The 15,850-nt window shown below is 40.2% G+C and overlaps 1 protein-coding gene across 4 annotated transcripts in view; it reads left to right on the top strand.

Moving 5' to 3' along the window:
- Window positions 1-6,136, top strand: part of LOC122550842 (P2Y purinoceptor 2-like) — a 35,028-nt gene extending 28,892 nt beyond the window's left edge. For 2 of the 4 annotated variants that reach the window (XM_043692164.1, XM_043692167.1), the window contains exons 3-4: window positions 2,549-2,597; window positions 3,829-6,136. In XM_043692164.1, coding sequence (XP_043548099.1) covers window positions 3,905-4,972 — 1,068 coding nt within the window. In that variant the 5' untranslated portion in view covers window positions 2,549-2,597; window positions 3,829-3,904 and the 3' untranslated portion in view covers window positions 4,973-6,136. Of the gene's footprint in view, window positions 1-2,548; window positions 2,608-3,828 lie in introns of all 4 variants that reach the window. The other 2 variants (XM_043692165.1, XM_043692166.1) reach the window with 2 other exon arrangements.
- The last annotated feature ends 9,714 nt before the right edge of the window (window positions 6,137-15,850 follow it).

The raw sequence follows: 15,850 nt of genomic DNA, 5'->3' as shown, positions 1-15,850 counted from the left end.
ATTTTCTGAACCATCCAGTTGAGAAGCAGCTAGCAGAAGATTTCAATGGGCTTCCTGGATTCATGGCAGAACCAAAATAAAAACCTATTGAGATTAACGATGTTGATATAAGAGAATTGTTCCCCTCCTCAACAGGACAGAAGTTACAGATTTCACAGGAATGGTGGGCATGTTTTCCATTTCTATTGACACCAAGAATATTTCATCCATTATCTCTCAAAGCAGAATTATCAGTACCAGTGACAGATATAGTGCTTAGTAAGAGAAATCCTAACAAAACTAGGGGGATGTGCAAAGTTAAAGATCACACAACACAAGGTTATAATCCACCAGGTTTAATTGGAAGCACTAGCTTTTGGAGCCCTGCTGATTCATCAGGTGGTTGTGAAGTATAAGATTGTTAGACATAGAATTTATAGCAAAAGTTTACAGTGTGATGGAACTGAAATTATATATTGAAATTGTAACTGAAATATATAAATTATATAATTTCAGTTCCATCACACTTAGACTTTTGCTATCAATTCTGTGTCGAACAATCTGATACTTCACAACCACCTGATGAAGGAGCAGCGCTCCGAAAGCTAGTGCTTCCAATTAAACCTGGTGGATTATAATCTTGTGTTGTGTGATTTTTAACTTTGTACATCCCAGTCCAACACCAGCATCTCCAAATTAGGTGGCTGTGAAACTACCTAAATCACTGGAAAGACAATGACAGAGGGTGAACAAAGGCATTCAACCTAATAAGTAAGTTGATGTAGAAAGCCTATATACTTGAACCCAGATGTGTCAGCAGTTTGAAAGCAAACATTTGCTTGAGCAAAGTGGAGATGACTCCATGAAAGTCAAACCAACATCTATTAATTTCGGGCATGATTATGAAGACGAATGGCTGGTCTGAGCATTCAAAATACTGCAAAATTAGCATATCTGACAAAACATCTCAAAAAATAATTGGCTGGACTAGTGATCCAGGATATGCAAGGAAGAAAGTACTTGTAACAATGTAGCTGTCTTCCATGGTGGGTATTAATGCAAGTTTCATAGATGAAGTACAATTCCTTGAGTTAGCAGGGAAGATCTTACCTGTGAAGGAAATTCAGGAGTCCTTCACATAAGGTAGTGGACCAATTGCCAGGTTTAATAGGAACAATATCCTCCACAAAGGATATCCAAAATATAAAAGATCCTCCAATGGGGGAAAAGAGTTCACAACCCTCCAGTTAAAATGGAATACATTTTGAAAGACCTGTACAACATTGAGACTACCTGCATTTGTGAAAAATAGAGACTTTGGTTGTGAGGGGGGAGCTATGATGGGTTAGTGGTAAATGTAAAAGTGGTTCTTTACATGAATGTATGAATGTTAACTAAGCGGTTAAAGCTCGGTGGGTGGGAAGGCACAGAAACTGTATAAGGTAATGGTTTTGAAACAGTTAATATTGAAGTTGCATTTAGCTCTGCCCAATCTGTTGACATCTCAAGCAATCTAGTCAAAAGTCCTGCTGGATACAGACATGTCATCTCTGGCTCCTGATAGCTGTCATTATGGCTAACTAGTAACCATAATATTAAATATACCAGTTGCTATCATGTACTTTTTATGTAAGAGAATTGCCTTTTTTGTTAAGACTCTAGTGGTTTATCCTTCAGCACTGATAATTGTACAAACCCTTTGACTCAGCATAGAAAGGAGGATTGGTGTCCACAATCACAGGTCACCAGTTTGTACCCAGAACCCAATACAACAATTGCCTGCTGTGTTTCTTTTTTCTTTTGCTTCAGTAAATATACTTGAAAAGACATTCATTATGTTGGGATGACCGAAAGATATGAAAAACTCAATATTAACGTACATTTGTTTTTAATAGCTGTGAACTTGTGATGACTCTGAAAGTTTAATTGCTTGAGGTTTATCACATAGTAGGTCAAGACTTGAAATGACTTGTGCACTGATCATTAAAAAAAATGCCTTCAAAAGTTATACACTTAGAAAACACCTAACTTACATGTCTTACTGTCAATGCTTCACATCCCTATTTCAGTAAAATGTATTTATTCACATCCAGTTTTTAAATCATTTTATTGATAGTGAATTTCTTAAGGTAATTTTATCAGAGCAACCATAAAGAAGAGAAACATTGTGCATTGTTTGTAATTTGGTTTTACAGTGTAAAAACTGTTGAGTGGTGTAACGGCTGTGTTTCCCTTTGACCATCACTCCTCCTAGATAGCATAAACAGAACTGCTTTACAAGTCGATATAACATGTTTGTCAGAGTGGTTCCATTAAATGTTACAACTAATTTCAAATCTTAAATGAAATCCATATTTAGAACACCTCTGTAAACATCAAAATAATACTGGACATTAGAGCTATTCCAGCCTGTACCAGTCGGTTCTGAAGATTTTATTTATTAATAATAAAAGCTATAGATATTGCTACAAATGAACTGTCATGCAATGTGACTTTTAAATACTGATCTCTTTGTCTCATTCTAGTTGAATATTTAAAAAAATGTCTCTCTCACTATTTTATTGTTCAGGTCATATTCGTCATGACTATCTGAAGGAATGATTGGCAGTGGACATTAGGTATTCTGTTGTATGTACATTTGGATTTGAAATTGTTAAAATGTAAGGCCATCATGTCAGGGTTCCTTTATGATTCAGTTTAGTGAAGATTGAAAACATTGACATGGAAAACTTTTGTCCCAGAGAAGAGTTGCAGGTAGTGTGATGACCATTGAGTTTCGTTTACCTTTGCAAATATTTCAAACCTGCAAGCACATTAAACAGTAAAATGCTTAGCTTGTAATTCAGCAAATATTTGTCACTGAGCTTCACTGCTTTTATATATTGCAATACTGTTAGAGGTGATAATTACCAGTTACTAACTCCAAACAAAGACTTGAGCAGAAAATCTAAACTCCATTACAATGCTGACTGAATGTTGCACTGACAGAGGTGTAATAAAGGTTAATTACCAGATACTAAGTCCCATCAAAGTCTAGAACACAAAGTCTAGTCTGACACTCCTATAGGGTGCGGCTAGAGGTATAGTTTAGGTTTTGGTCAAATATTAAATCAAGTCCCCTCTGCCCTCTGAGGCGGATGTAAAAGACCACTTGTTATATTTTGGAGAACAGCAGAGGAAATCTCCCAAAACTCTTTCCAAAATATGTCCTTCAACCAACACTACTGAAACAGTTGATCTGATCATTATTGCATGGCTGCTTGAGGCACCTTGCTGTGCATAAATTAGTTGCTGTATTTCCTATAATACCACAGTGGCTACATTTCAAAAATGCCGCATTGGCTTAAAGTTCTCTGGCATGTCTTGAAATCATTAAAAGTGCAACATAAAGGTGAGGGAGTCCTCCCACCCCACCCTCCCTCCCATGCTACCTTCCTCCCTTTGAATGATATGTTATGGATCCATTTTCACAAGTACAGTATATTGTGCTTTCTTCTCAGCATTTCTGTCAGTTCCCTCCTGTCCTGAACATTGCACCCTACTCAAAGAAAACAGAGAGGTGAGCCTACTTACTACCATAGATGAGTCGCTGTTTAAGGGTGTTAAGAGCTGACTTGTCCTTCCTTCAAAGGTCTACCTAGCATTAGTTTGCTGTTTTCTCTAATGGTGCAGCTCATAAGGAGAAGCCAATACATGGGATTAGATTCCATGTTGTTCTAGTCCAGGATTGAAGTTTCATTGTGCTGATTATCCTTATTGTCAATCCATAAAAAGCAACATCATAACAGATTATGTGCTAATTAAATGGTTGAAATTATTATTTTAAACAAAATTATCTGTATTGACCAGGCACTCTGGAAAGGATCAGAAGCGAAGTTGGACCAGTGCTGCTTAAACCAATAAGTTCAAACGAAGTTCTCCAATCATGAACGTGACTGGAAGATTTGAGGGGTATCCACACAATTGTACTTTTAACGAGGACTTTAAATACATTCTGCTTCCTGTTTCTTATGGGATAGTATTTGTGGTAGGACTTGTTCTCAATGTTCTTGCGATATGGGTTTTTGTGTTTCGAATGAGACCTTGGAACATTACAACCACCTACATGTTCAACCTAGCTCTCTCAGACACTATGTATGCGATATCATTGCCTCTGCTAATCTACTATTATGCGAAACACAATGACTGGCCTTTTGGGGCAGCTTTGTGTAAAATTGTTCGATTCCTCTTTTATACCAACCTGTATTGCAGTATTCTCTTCCTCACTTGTATGAGCATTTATAGATTCCTAGGGATCTGCTTTCCAATGCAGTCATTGAGATGGTCAAACCTGCGATATACACGAATAGTATGTATTGTTGTTTGGGGAATCGTGATAGTATTCCAGACACCAATATTTGTATTTGTTGACACAGAAGGTATTGGTAACACTACCATTTGCTATGACACTGCAAACCAAATCCATTTCAATCAGTTTGTGATTTACAGTGCTATTCAGTTGGTGTTGCTGTTTTGTGGTCCTTTCATAGTGGTCATGATCTGTTATGGAATTACAGCTAAGAAACTCCTTCATCCTGAAGGTATACGCCCTGAATATGCCAGATCCAGGAAAAAATCAATCAAGATGATTATTACTGTACTCACTGTTTTTGTCTTGTGTTTCTTACCTTTCCACATCACACGTTCCATTTACTATTCCTCAAGAAGTCTTCATGTGAGCTGCAGCACATTGGATGCGATTAATCTAGCCTACAAGCTGACTAGGCCCCTCGCAAGTGCAAATAGTTGCCTTGATCCGATTCTTTATGTGCTAGGTGGGCAGACGTATCGCAGCAAGCTGGCGCGTAAAGGTAATGGCTTGGAAAATAAGAACAATATTCCTTTAGCCAAAAAGACAATTAGTGGAGGAGACATTACGCACTCTGTCTATACTACAGAAATTGGACTGGAGGAAATAAAGCAAACCGCTGCTGGAAATAGCGAAGGCATTTAAAATGATTGCCCAGCTTGAGTTTTAAGATGGGATTTTAGCTGCAGGGTGCATATTTTTAAATGCAACAAAGAAATAACTAGCAATGGAGAATATGTGTGAGAGCATGTCGGTCACTGTACAATGACCAAGAGCTGACAGCTGGTTGTCCAAGTGAAAAGCTCATATGTTTGAACCCTGAGATTTCTTTCGTTTGCAAATTGATGACCAATGATAGCTGTCGAACTCCAATTGCAATGCTCAGGCACAAATGGGTGCTCTGTGCATTGTGAAGGTGCTTGTTCATTTGTACCAGGAGGTGACTGGGGATTTCTAAAGGGAGACTGTCAGTGAATGGTCAGAATTTTCCCCAGGACAACTCTAATTTTGTTTGGGGTTTGAGCAGAAGCCTGTTCAAGTTTTCAAATTCCTTTTTGTGATTGCCTTTCCCACCTCTCACGCATGGTCTGTGACAGGATCAGTATGGGTGCTACCTGATTCCCCTCCTTTCCAGCACTGAGAAGCAACAGGACTTGTGTGTACTTCTGAATGGTATACGAATAAAACCGGAGCCTCAAAATAGTACAGATTTTGTACCCCTCTCGTTGCAATTTGTAAATAAGCCACCGATACCATAACTAGTTAAAAAAATAATAATTTGTCTATCATACTCTGGTTCCACATCAGAGCTTGATATGTCAGTCCCAATACTTTATATTTTCCTTCAATCCATTCCTTCAATGCTGTCTTCCTGTCTCTTAAATATAGTATTTTACTTGACTGAAAGTCACTTACATTAATTCAAAGTGATATTTTTGCTTAGTGCATTCACAGATAATTAGGTGAGGGCAGTGCAACAAACAGCACCTAAAGGTATGTCCATGACTGATTACACCTTCAACAAACCTAACTTCATTCAGGTCTGGTTTTAAAAACAAAGCATCTGAAATCTGATTCAGAATCCAATTTCCTGTTGAATTATTATTTTGTCCCTGCGTTTCACTGATCTTGCTTGAATCATAATTATTGGCATACTATAGAGGAGGCGATGGCCTAGCGGTATTAATCCAGAGACCCAGGTACTATTTTGGGGACCCAATTCAATTCACAGCATGGCAGATGGTACAATTTGAATTCAATAAAAATCTGGAATTAAGAGTCTAATGATGACTATGAATCCATTGTCGATTGTCAGAGAAACTCATCTGGTTCACTAATGTCGTTTTGGGAAGGAATCTGTTATCCTTACCTATATATGACTCCAGACCCACAACAATGTGCAACATGGTGGCTCAGTGATTAGCACTGCTGCCTCACAGCGCCAGGGACCCAGGTTCAATTCCCGCCTTGGGCAACTGCCTGTGTGAAGTTTACACATTATCCCCGTGTCTCCAGGTGCTTGGGTTTTTTCCCACATTTTAAAGATGTACAGGTTAGGGTGGATTGACCATGCTAAGTTGTCCAGGGATGTGCAGGCTAGGTGGGTTAGCTGTGGGAACTGTGGGGTTAGGGAGATGGGGTTGGGTCTGAGTGTGATGCTTATCAGAGGGTTGGTGTGGACTTGGTGGGCCGAATGGTTTGCTCCCACACTGTAGGGGTTATGTGAATGTGGTTGACTCTTAACTGCCTTCTGGGTAATTAATGGGCAATAAATGCTGGCTTAGCCAAAGGCATCCACATTCTGTGAATGAATTAAAAAACTCAGAATTTAGATACATTACAAAATTATTTAATTCTAAATCAATATTTGCAGTATTTAGTATATTTTTTCTAATTAGGGCAAAATATATATTAAAGCATTTATATGACAAACCTGTCTGTGCTACTTTAATGATACCTCAAAATAGTTGAGGAGAGAATTTTGCACAATTTTTTTAATCTTATGACTTGATTTTACTCTGAAGGCTTTTAAAATCCCAAGTATTTCTGATGAATTTCTTCCTCCTGAGACTGGCCATTAAATAACATCATTAACTGAAACAAACCATAATATCACAGCAATAAATACCATGAGTAACTTTTTTCCCCTGTAATATTATCCTCACACTGTTATGAATTTTATCTGTGTACATTAGATAATTTGACTTTTACTGATTGTTTCATTCGTTTCACATTCTTTGATCTTCCCATTCATGTTTGTTCCTTACTACATCACCGATATTTTAACTTCAATTCTAACTGTGCTGCATCACAGCATTTCATTCCATTCCTTTCTCCCTCTTGTATTTATCTAGCTTCCTTTTTCTGAGCTAATAACTCATTAGTCTATTAAACTAACTTACTCTTTCCCGGGTTTTAAAACTGAAGAGCTCTTTACCTTCATTCTTCATGCAAAACTTTGATGGACCTTTAAACTCATCTTAAAACTATCTTTGATTTACCTCATGTTCTTTCCTTTAGCCTTCATACATCAATATGGAATGTGACTTGTGTTTTCACATTATAAAATGAAGAGTCCACAAAGAATGGGATTTTTATTTCCAGTATTTCTGACTACATTTACATTGGTATAATTAATAATTATACTTGCAATATTTGTGAATATTTTTATTCTCTGAATGCATATTCAGAATCATCATTTATTATAATGTTGAGTAGAAAATAGCATTTTTTTAAAGAAATAAACATTTTAACATTTCTGCCCTGAAATAGAATTCACCAGTATTTTGTCAAATTATTTACTAGCTGCTTTCAAATTTACAAATGTTTTAGGATGAGACATGGACATTTAATCCCAAGTGCTGGTGTTGGAGATTTTTATACGAATTCTCTTTGAAATGTAAGCCAGCAATAGGAAACTCAGCAGAGCAGTCAAGGGATTACAGAGGTATCCTTAGGTAATACAATATCTTGTCCTGTTGGAAAAGCCAATCAAAGTGCCAATCAGTTTATATTATACAGATAGTTTATTTGACTGCAGGCAGTGAAAACGTCTAAAAGGACGATGAAATGAACGGGTCAGTCTGGATTTGGTAGTAGTCAGGGATTTTGCTACGATTTGGGAATTGAGGATATTAGGCCATTTGAAGTTTCATTCTTCAGAATCATCTGTCCAACCTTCAGTCCCCTGTGTAGTGGTAGCCTTTGGCCGATATTACCTAAGTGTAATATTGTTTTCTTAAAATAAAGCTGGTTGCACATAAATGAAAACTTTTAAGTGAGAATGTAATCTTCTGCACTGCAATAAATGCTGTAATTTCTTGTGGAACCAACAACTGAAAAAAAAACAAAGGGTCATATTTTGTTATAAATGATAATTGCTATTAAACGCCATCTTAAAATTATACCACTATTTGTTGACACTGTACTAAAATTCTTTATCCCCTTATTATAATGGACTGGCTACCAAAAATGGAACTCCATAATCATTCACCAAGTATCATTTGCACAGGAAAAAAGATGGTTCAATATCCATTCCTCTTGTGCTGTCAGAATAAGTATCATTTATGTGATTGTTTTCAAGTAAAGTTCAGAATTTGAAGGCCTGTTGTACCACTGAGCAAATCATTGGTCCTATAATATTTTTAAGTCACAGATCTTACAAAAAAACTGGTTTACGCAACATAATATGGAGCTTTGTCATTGAATGATAGGCTGTGAATTTCTAATTCACTGTTCCCACAGAGTGAGTTTTCAGCATTGGCAATTTTGTCAGATGGAAGGACTTCTTTAGAGAGGGAGGTGTGAAACAGTCCACCAACATCTCCAACCTCAACTCATCTGCTTCTTTAGGTGCTGCTGGCTACCTGCCTCAGAGACCTTCTCTGGTCTGCTCCTCTGGATATTTCTGCCTGGGAGGACATTCAGCCAATTCTGTCTGTCACTGACTCCACTTATTTCCCTGTCATCCAGCTGATGCTAATTGCCAGTCAAAGTGTCTCCTTTCACCTGTTCTTCTAGGCGCTGACTGACTGTCTCAATGTCTCCTCTCACTCACTCCTCTAGGTGCTGCTGACTGACTGGCTCAGTATCTCCCCTCACTCACTCCTCTAGATTTTTTTTAAATAACAAAAATATACTAGATTCATAAAATATTTTGATGATCTGTACAATTTGTCATGCCATACATCCGTAAACATTCTATTTCTTGGTATACAGAGACAGAGTAATCATTCATATATACAGGTCTGTATGATTACATATTTAGCTGAGGCGTCAGCAGAGCCAAAAGACTGTGTGGGCCCCCTGTTTTTCTTAGGCAGGCAGATGTTACACAGTGGTCTTTCCCCACCGCGCCTTGGCGGCAGCTGCCCCAAGCTTCAGCGCGTCCCTCATCACGTAGTCCTGGACCTTGGAATGTGCCAGTCTGCAACACTCAGTCGGGATCAACTCCTTCAGCTGGAAGATCAGCAGGTTTCGGACCACCCAGAGAGCGTCCTTCACCGGGTTGATGATCCTCCAGGCACAGTTGATGTTCGTCTCGGTGTGCGTCCCGGGGAACAGACCGTAGAGCACGTCACGGTGCTGCTCGGGACGAACCTCGACAAACACCACTGCATTCCTCTCCATTCCTGCGTAGGCACATTCCAGAAGGAGGAGTGTGACGGTCTTGTCCCCCCTGCAGCCGCTTCGAGGGCAGCGTGCGGTGCGGCTGAGAGTCCGGGCGTGCATAAAGGATCTCACAGGCAGAGCCCTTCTCACCACCAGCCAAGTCATATCTTGGTGCTTGTTAGAAAGTCCTGGCAATGAGGCATTCTGCCAAATGGCTTTGACAGTCTGCTCAGGGAACCGCTCGACAGGATCCGCCCTCTCCTTTTCCCGAAGAGTCTCAAGGATACTATGTGCTGACCACTTCCTGATGGACCTGGTCAAAGGTGTTTTTCTTCATAAACTACTCCATGAAGGACAGGTGATACGGAACGGTCAACTACTCGGAATGTTCCGCAGCAGCGAGGCCAGGCCCATCCTTTGCAACACCGGGGACAGGTAGAACCTCAGTACGTAGTGAAACTTGGTGTTTGCGTACTGAGGATCCACGCACAGTTTGATGCAGCCACACACAAAGGTGGCCATCAGGGTGAGGGTGGCATTGGGTGTATTTTTTACCCCGTTGCCCAGATCTTTGTACATCGAGTCCCTACGGACCCGGTCCATCTTTGACCTCCATATAAATTGAAAGATGGCTTGGGAGACTGCAGCGGCACAGGTTCTGGGAATAGGCCAGACCTGTGCCACGTATAACAGCAATGACAGTGCCTCACACCTGATGACCAGGACTTTTCCCGCGATGGAGAGCGACCGTAGCTTCCATCTGCCCAGTTTCTGTCTCACTTTGCTGATACGCTTCTCTCAAGACTTGGCGCACGCCCAGCCCCCCCCGAACCAAATACCCAGCACCTTCAGGTGGTCGGTCCTGACGGTGAAGGGGATCGAAGATTGGTCGGTCCAATTCCCGGAGAGCATGGCCTCGCTCTTGCCTCGGTTTACCTTGGCCCCAAGGCCCGTTCGAACTGGTCACATATGCACATGAGTCTGCGCACGGACGGCGGATCCGAGCAGAAAACGACAATGTCATCCATGTACAGGGAGGCCTTAACCTGCAGGCCCCCGCTGCCAGGAATAGTCACCCCTCTCAGGCTCGCATCCTTCCTGATGGACTCGGCAAATGGCTCTATGCAGCACACAAACAAGGCAGGAGAGAGAGGGCAGCCCTGCCTGACTCCAGATCTGACTGGGAAGCAATCTAATTCCCACCCATTGATTGAGACTGCACTGACAATGTTGGTGTAGAGCAGTCTGATCCAATTGCAGATTCCCTCCCCAAAGCCCATTTTGGAGAGAACATCTCCCATATACCTGTGTGATATCCTGTCAAAGGCTTTCTCCTGGTCCAGGCTGATCAGGCAGGTGTCCAACCCTCTGTTCTGCACGTAGGTGATTGTATCCCTGAGGAGTGCGAGACTCTCAGCTATCTTCCTGCCCGGTACAGCACAGGTTTGGTCAGGGTAAATCACCGACCCCAGAGCAGACCTGACCCGGTTGGCGATTACCTTTGAGAGAATTTTGTAATCCGCTTTCAATAGTGAGAGTGGTCTTCAATTTTTGAGTTCCTCCCTTTCCCCCTTCCGCTTGTAGATGAGGGTGATGATGCCTTTCCCCATGGATTCACTCATGGTACCTGCCTGAAGCATACTGACATACACCTCCAGCAGGTCCTGGCCAATCAAGTCCCACAGAGCAGAATAGAGCTCGACCGGTAAGCTGTCGCTTCTGGGAGTTTTATTCTTTTCGAAGGATTCGAGGGCCTTGGTCAGCTTGTCCAGAGATAGCGGCTGGTCCAGCCTCTCCCATGTTCTGTCGTCTAAGGCCTCCGTGATAGAGGACAGGAACGACTGGGAGGCCGCGCTGTCGGTTGGCTTCGCGTCATACAGATTGGCATAGAAGGATTTGCTGATCCTCATGACATCATCCTGAGATGACATTATCGACATTATCTTCTTCCTTCTGGCTGCTGAGCACGGAGCTCTCTTTGTGCACCTTCTGGAAGAAGAAATGTGAGCACGTCTCGTCCTGCTCCACACCGAGCGGACCCTGGACCGGAAGATTATCTTGGAGGCCTCCGAGGCAAAGAGCTGCTGACTGACTGGCTCAGTGCCTCCTCTCACTCACTCCTCTAGGTGCTGCTGACTGACTGGCTCAGTGTCTCACCTTGCCCATCTCTCCTCTTCTCACCCACTGCCAGCTTGCCTGTGAATTACCTACCTACAGAATTAAACCTAACCTGTTATTTTAAAACATGGGAAGAAAATTAATTTTAAGCATTTCAAAAAAGTTGAAAAGTGCTTAATATTCTTAAAAAAAATTACTGACATTCCTAACTTGAATTGTCAGTAACATTAATTGCGCTGGAGGCTGAATATTATTTTAGTGCTTCTCCCAGTCAATGATTAATGAAATGTAAGAGCTTTTATACAACTTGAATTTTCATTGTAGATGAGTGTCCCTGGAAACTACGGCACATATTATGAAATAAGGACCCAAATGTTCACATTTCCTTTCCTATTTAACAGGCTTATTGCAATCTTTCTAAAAGATGACACTCTGTTCCCTGCCTGCTCTTGCACTGGAATCACAAATCGAGAAACTGGTAGTTTATAGCCCATATCCTACCAATCTGATATTCGAGAACTATGGATTTTATCCTCATCCTGAGGCAGTGGATTGCAATAATATTAGCTTTTGATCCTTACCAGTTATTAATATAACCTGTCTAGTTTTCCACTTCAGAGGAATCCAAGAAACCCAGTATAAAATATTAGTGCTGTTAATATTTTGTTTTCCTCTGCAATGCTGAAATTAGTGAAGAATATTTGTCAAATAAAACATTTTACAATTATTTTTAATTTCTTGCTCTTTTTCATTAATGAATGCAATCTGCTATTGCTCCATAATGTGAAGGAAAACCACAAAAGGTGATCTAAAATCCAAAGTTAATAATCACACATCAGGGTTATAGTCCAGCAGGTTTAATTGGAGCACTAGCTTTCGGAGCGCTGCTCCTTCATCAGCAGTGCTCCGAAAGCTAGTGCTTCCAATTAAACCTGTTGGACTATAACCTGGTGTTGTGTGATTTTTAACTTTGTCCACCCCAGTGCAACACCGGCATCTCCATATCATCTAAAATCCAGTGTGTGAAGTTGACAGAGTGCTCACTTCTCCTTTGGATCATGAGTTTCCTAGTGCACATAGAAAGTAAACTGCTTGGGTTTGAAACGTTGAAGCTTGTACTCAAAACTTTGTCTATCGTGTGGGGTACTTTAAATCAGTTGGAAAAAGCAATATAAATACAATCCAACCTTTCACACGACACCTGACCCTTACAATCCCAACCATGGCATTGGAGCTAGGAGGCAAAGGAGGTGGATTTGCTGCCTTTCAGAATCATCTAAAGAAAATGATTTGCTTGAATGCTTCTGACAGCTGCAAAAGTCAGAAAAAGTAAATTGGCTGCTGCTTTTGGCAGTTGCTGCTATTCATTCTGACCATAGGCGGCACAAGCACTCATTGTACTCATATAAGCCATTGATGTGGTCTTCTGTTGGCCATGTGGATCTTGTGGATAATGGTGAACATAGCTATCATGAGGGTCCAGCATAAATACAACATAGTGAGTATCAAACTATGTGCATGTGCCAGTCTTTACATTGTCTGCTGACATTTCTGATGTGAATTCCATTTCACAGTATAAATTGGGTAGGTTTCAAAGTACCGTGATCCCTAGCATATTACTCAAACCCTTCTTTTTACGACTGTTCTGCAATGTCAACACAGTTTTCTTTAACACATCACACATTGAATTGTCAGGAACCTTTATTGGGTGCCTGAGGCCCAAATTTACAGGAAAAACTGTTGGGTATTTGTCAGAAAACATACTCACAAAGTGGGAGGTAACACTACTTCAAAATTGATTTCAGTGAAGTGCAAAATACTGTAATTGCAAGATTAACTTGGTTTTGGAGAATCCCCACTTCAATAAATGCCTTAACTACCATTTTGATCATATGCCACATTTTGTTAAGTTTTGGTTTAATCATGCTTGGAAAATTAATCAAAGTATAGCAATAATTGGAATAAGTGCTACCTACCACTGAATGCATAAATCTGCAGTAATAGTTTTACATGCGTTAGAGGACAATCAGGTAAATTGCATATTGTGTGCATATAACTGACACTGCAAAATATCAGTGAAGATGGGTTATGTTTGCTATCTGTTATTCCTCTTTAAATTGCTTCAAACGGTTAAAATAATTCTTATGTCTTGTAAGGATATTGATTGGATCATAATTTGATTTAAATTAAACTTTCATTGCTTTTTGGATGGTAAGCAGATGAACAAAATGTCTATATAACTGCTGTCAGTGCTAACACAGTGAATTGGACAATAGAACCATGTGACCACATTGATCAGGTACTGTTACACACCAAAACCCAATTGTTTTATATTTGAATTGAGATTTTGAGCAAATGTTTGAGGCTTGAAAAAGTAATCAGTATTCCTGGTAGAAGGTTGATCTTTAATTTGAATTATCGTCATAAACTCATCTGATGTTGACCTTTCGTCAGTCAGTTCTGCTTCTCTGCAAGAAATCAAATGCAAGATTGTGAAAGAGGGAACAGTAAGATGTGAAAGAAGTTGAACTGTGTATTCACAGCATCCATGAACTGTAAGAATTTGCATCTGTGAGGTTTACTACACACTAGACACTTGCTTTATATATGTGAATGTTATACATTTATGGTAAAGATGGTCCTGTAAAATGTAAAAGGGCTCAGCCCATCATTGGGTCGAGGGCTATTACAGTAACAGAGAGATGTGTATGAATGCTGCATCATCAATGCAGAGCTCTCACATGATTGTTAGCACTATTACTTTCTATGGAATGGGGATTTAACATTGGGGATTATTGTTTGGTGAATTTTAAAGCAAAGTCCAGACTTTTCCTACCTGGTGAAGGTCAGCAAAAGTTACCAACAAGCAATAGCTCTTTCACAGCGGACAGGAAACAGCATAATGAAAGTTTAAAACTCAGTTATGTAAATCAATTGGCATCAGAAGGGAAAAGAAGCAACTTTGGGCTATGGTTAATTATCAGGCTGTGCTAGAAACCCAATGCAATTTCTCATAATTCATGATCATGATGACACTATGTGGTTGGAGCACAGTGTGAGGTTGTTAACAACACTATTTTTTTTACTGTCTAATGGAGCACAGAAAGGTCAGAAGCAGTTCAGTGACTCATGGTTGGCCCAGACTCCAATTCCGACAAAACAACTTCCAACTGCTGTCAGTGCTAATACAGTGAATTGGACAATAGAACCATGTGACCACATTGATCAGGTACTGTTACACACCAAAACCCAATTGTTTAATACCTTTCATCTCTTTCTTCTCACCTTTGCAAATTATTGACCCACACAAACAATCTCCAAGTGAATGTGAGGTATTATGACCCACAGGGGGTGTCTGATTTGTGAACTTCCCGCTTACAAATGCAAATCCATGCGGGGGTGAAATTTTTAAAGTCCGACATATGAACATTTCCTGTGCATACAACCAGCTGTTTTATGTTGTCCTGCATTGTGTTCTGACTTGCAAACAGATTTCAGAACAGAACCCGTTTGCAATGTAGCGATTACCTGTATTTCTCCATGCTCTCTCCCGCAAAATTTTTTTTTGTCTTACATTTGCTCAAAAAAAGAACATGGTATTTTAGAGTTCCACAGTGACACTACAAATTTGAACAGATTCTGACCCTCTTGGCCCTGTCCTATTTTCCCCTGTTCTATGACACCCTTGCAACATCATTTAAAAACACAGCATCAGTTTTCACCTTTACAACTCATGAGAGTGTAATGCTGGAAAAGCATAACAACACACTTTTGACTCTGATCTCCAGCATCTGCATTCCTCTCTTTCTCCCACTTTTACAGCTTTATCTCATCACCGTCTCTATCGACTCCTCCACTAAGTTACACAGACTTTTTATCAAAGACCCAGTAGTGGAAGGGAAGGCATTTCTTTCATTTGATTATGCTCTCTGGATAGTCAGACACCAGACATTCAACTGAAGAGCATATGTCTGGACCCATTGGGAAAGGCCTGATGTGAGGATCCAAGTGGAAATTATTGAGGAAAATTACTTTTCCAATCGGCAATTTCCCTGCTTTCTGGGGCCCTGTGTGAATGCCAATAACTCTGAGTTTGAGGTGGTGACTTTGGGCAGGTCTGCACTACAAAAAACTTCTAACTGCTGTCAGTGCTAACACAGTGAATTGGACAATAGAACCATGTGACCACATTGATCAGGTACTATTACACACCAAAACCCAATTGTTTAATACCTTTCATCTCCTTCTTCTCATCTTTGCAAATTATTGATCCACACAAACAATCTCAAAGTG

The sequence above is a fragment of the Chiloscyllium plagiosum genome, chromosome 6 (genome assembly GCF_004010195.1).
Source record: "Chiloscyllium plagiosum isolate BGI_BamShark_2017 chromosome 6, ASM401019v2, whole genome shotgun sequence".
NCBI classification, from domain to species: Eukaryota; Metazoa; Chordata; class Chondrichthyes; order Orectolobiformes; family Hemiscylliidae; genus Chiloscyllium; species Chiloscyllium plagiosum.
Note: the sequence above shows the minus strand (reverse complement) of the source record. Positions and strands in the feature narration are given on the sequence as shown.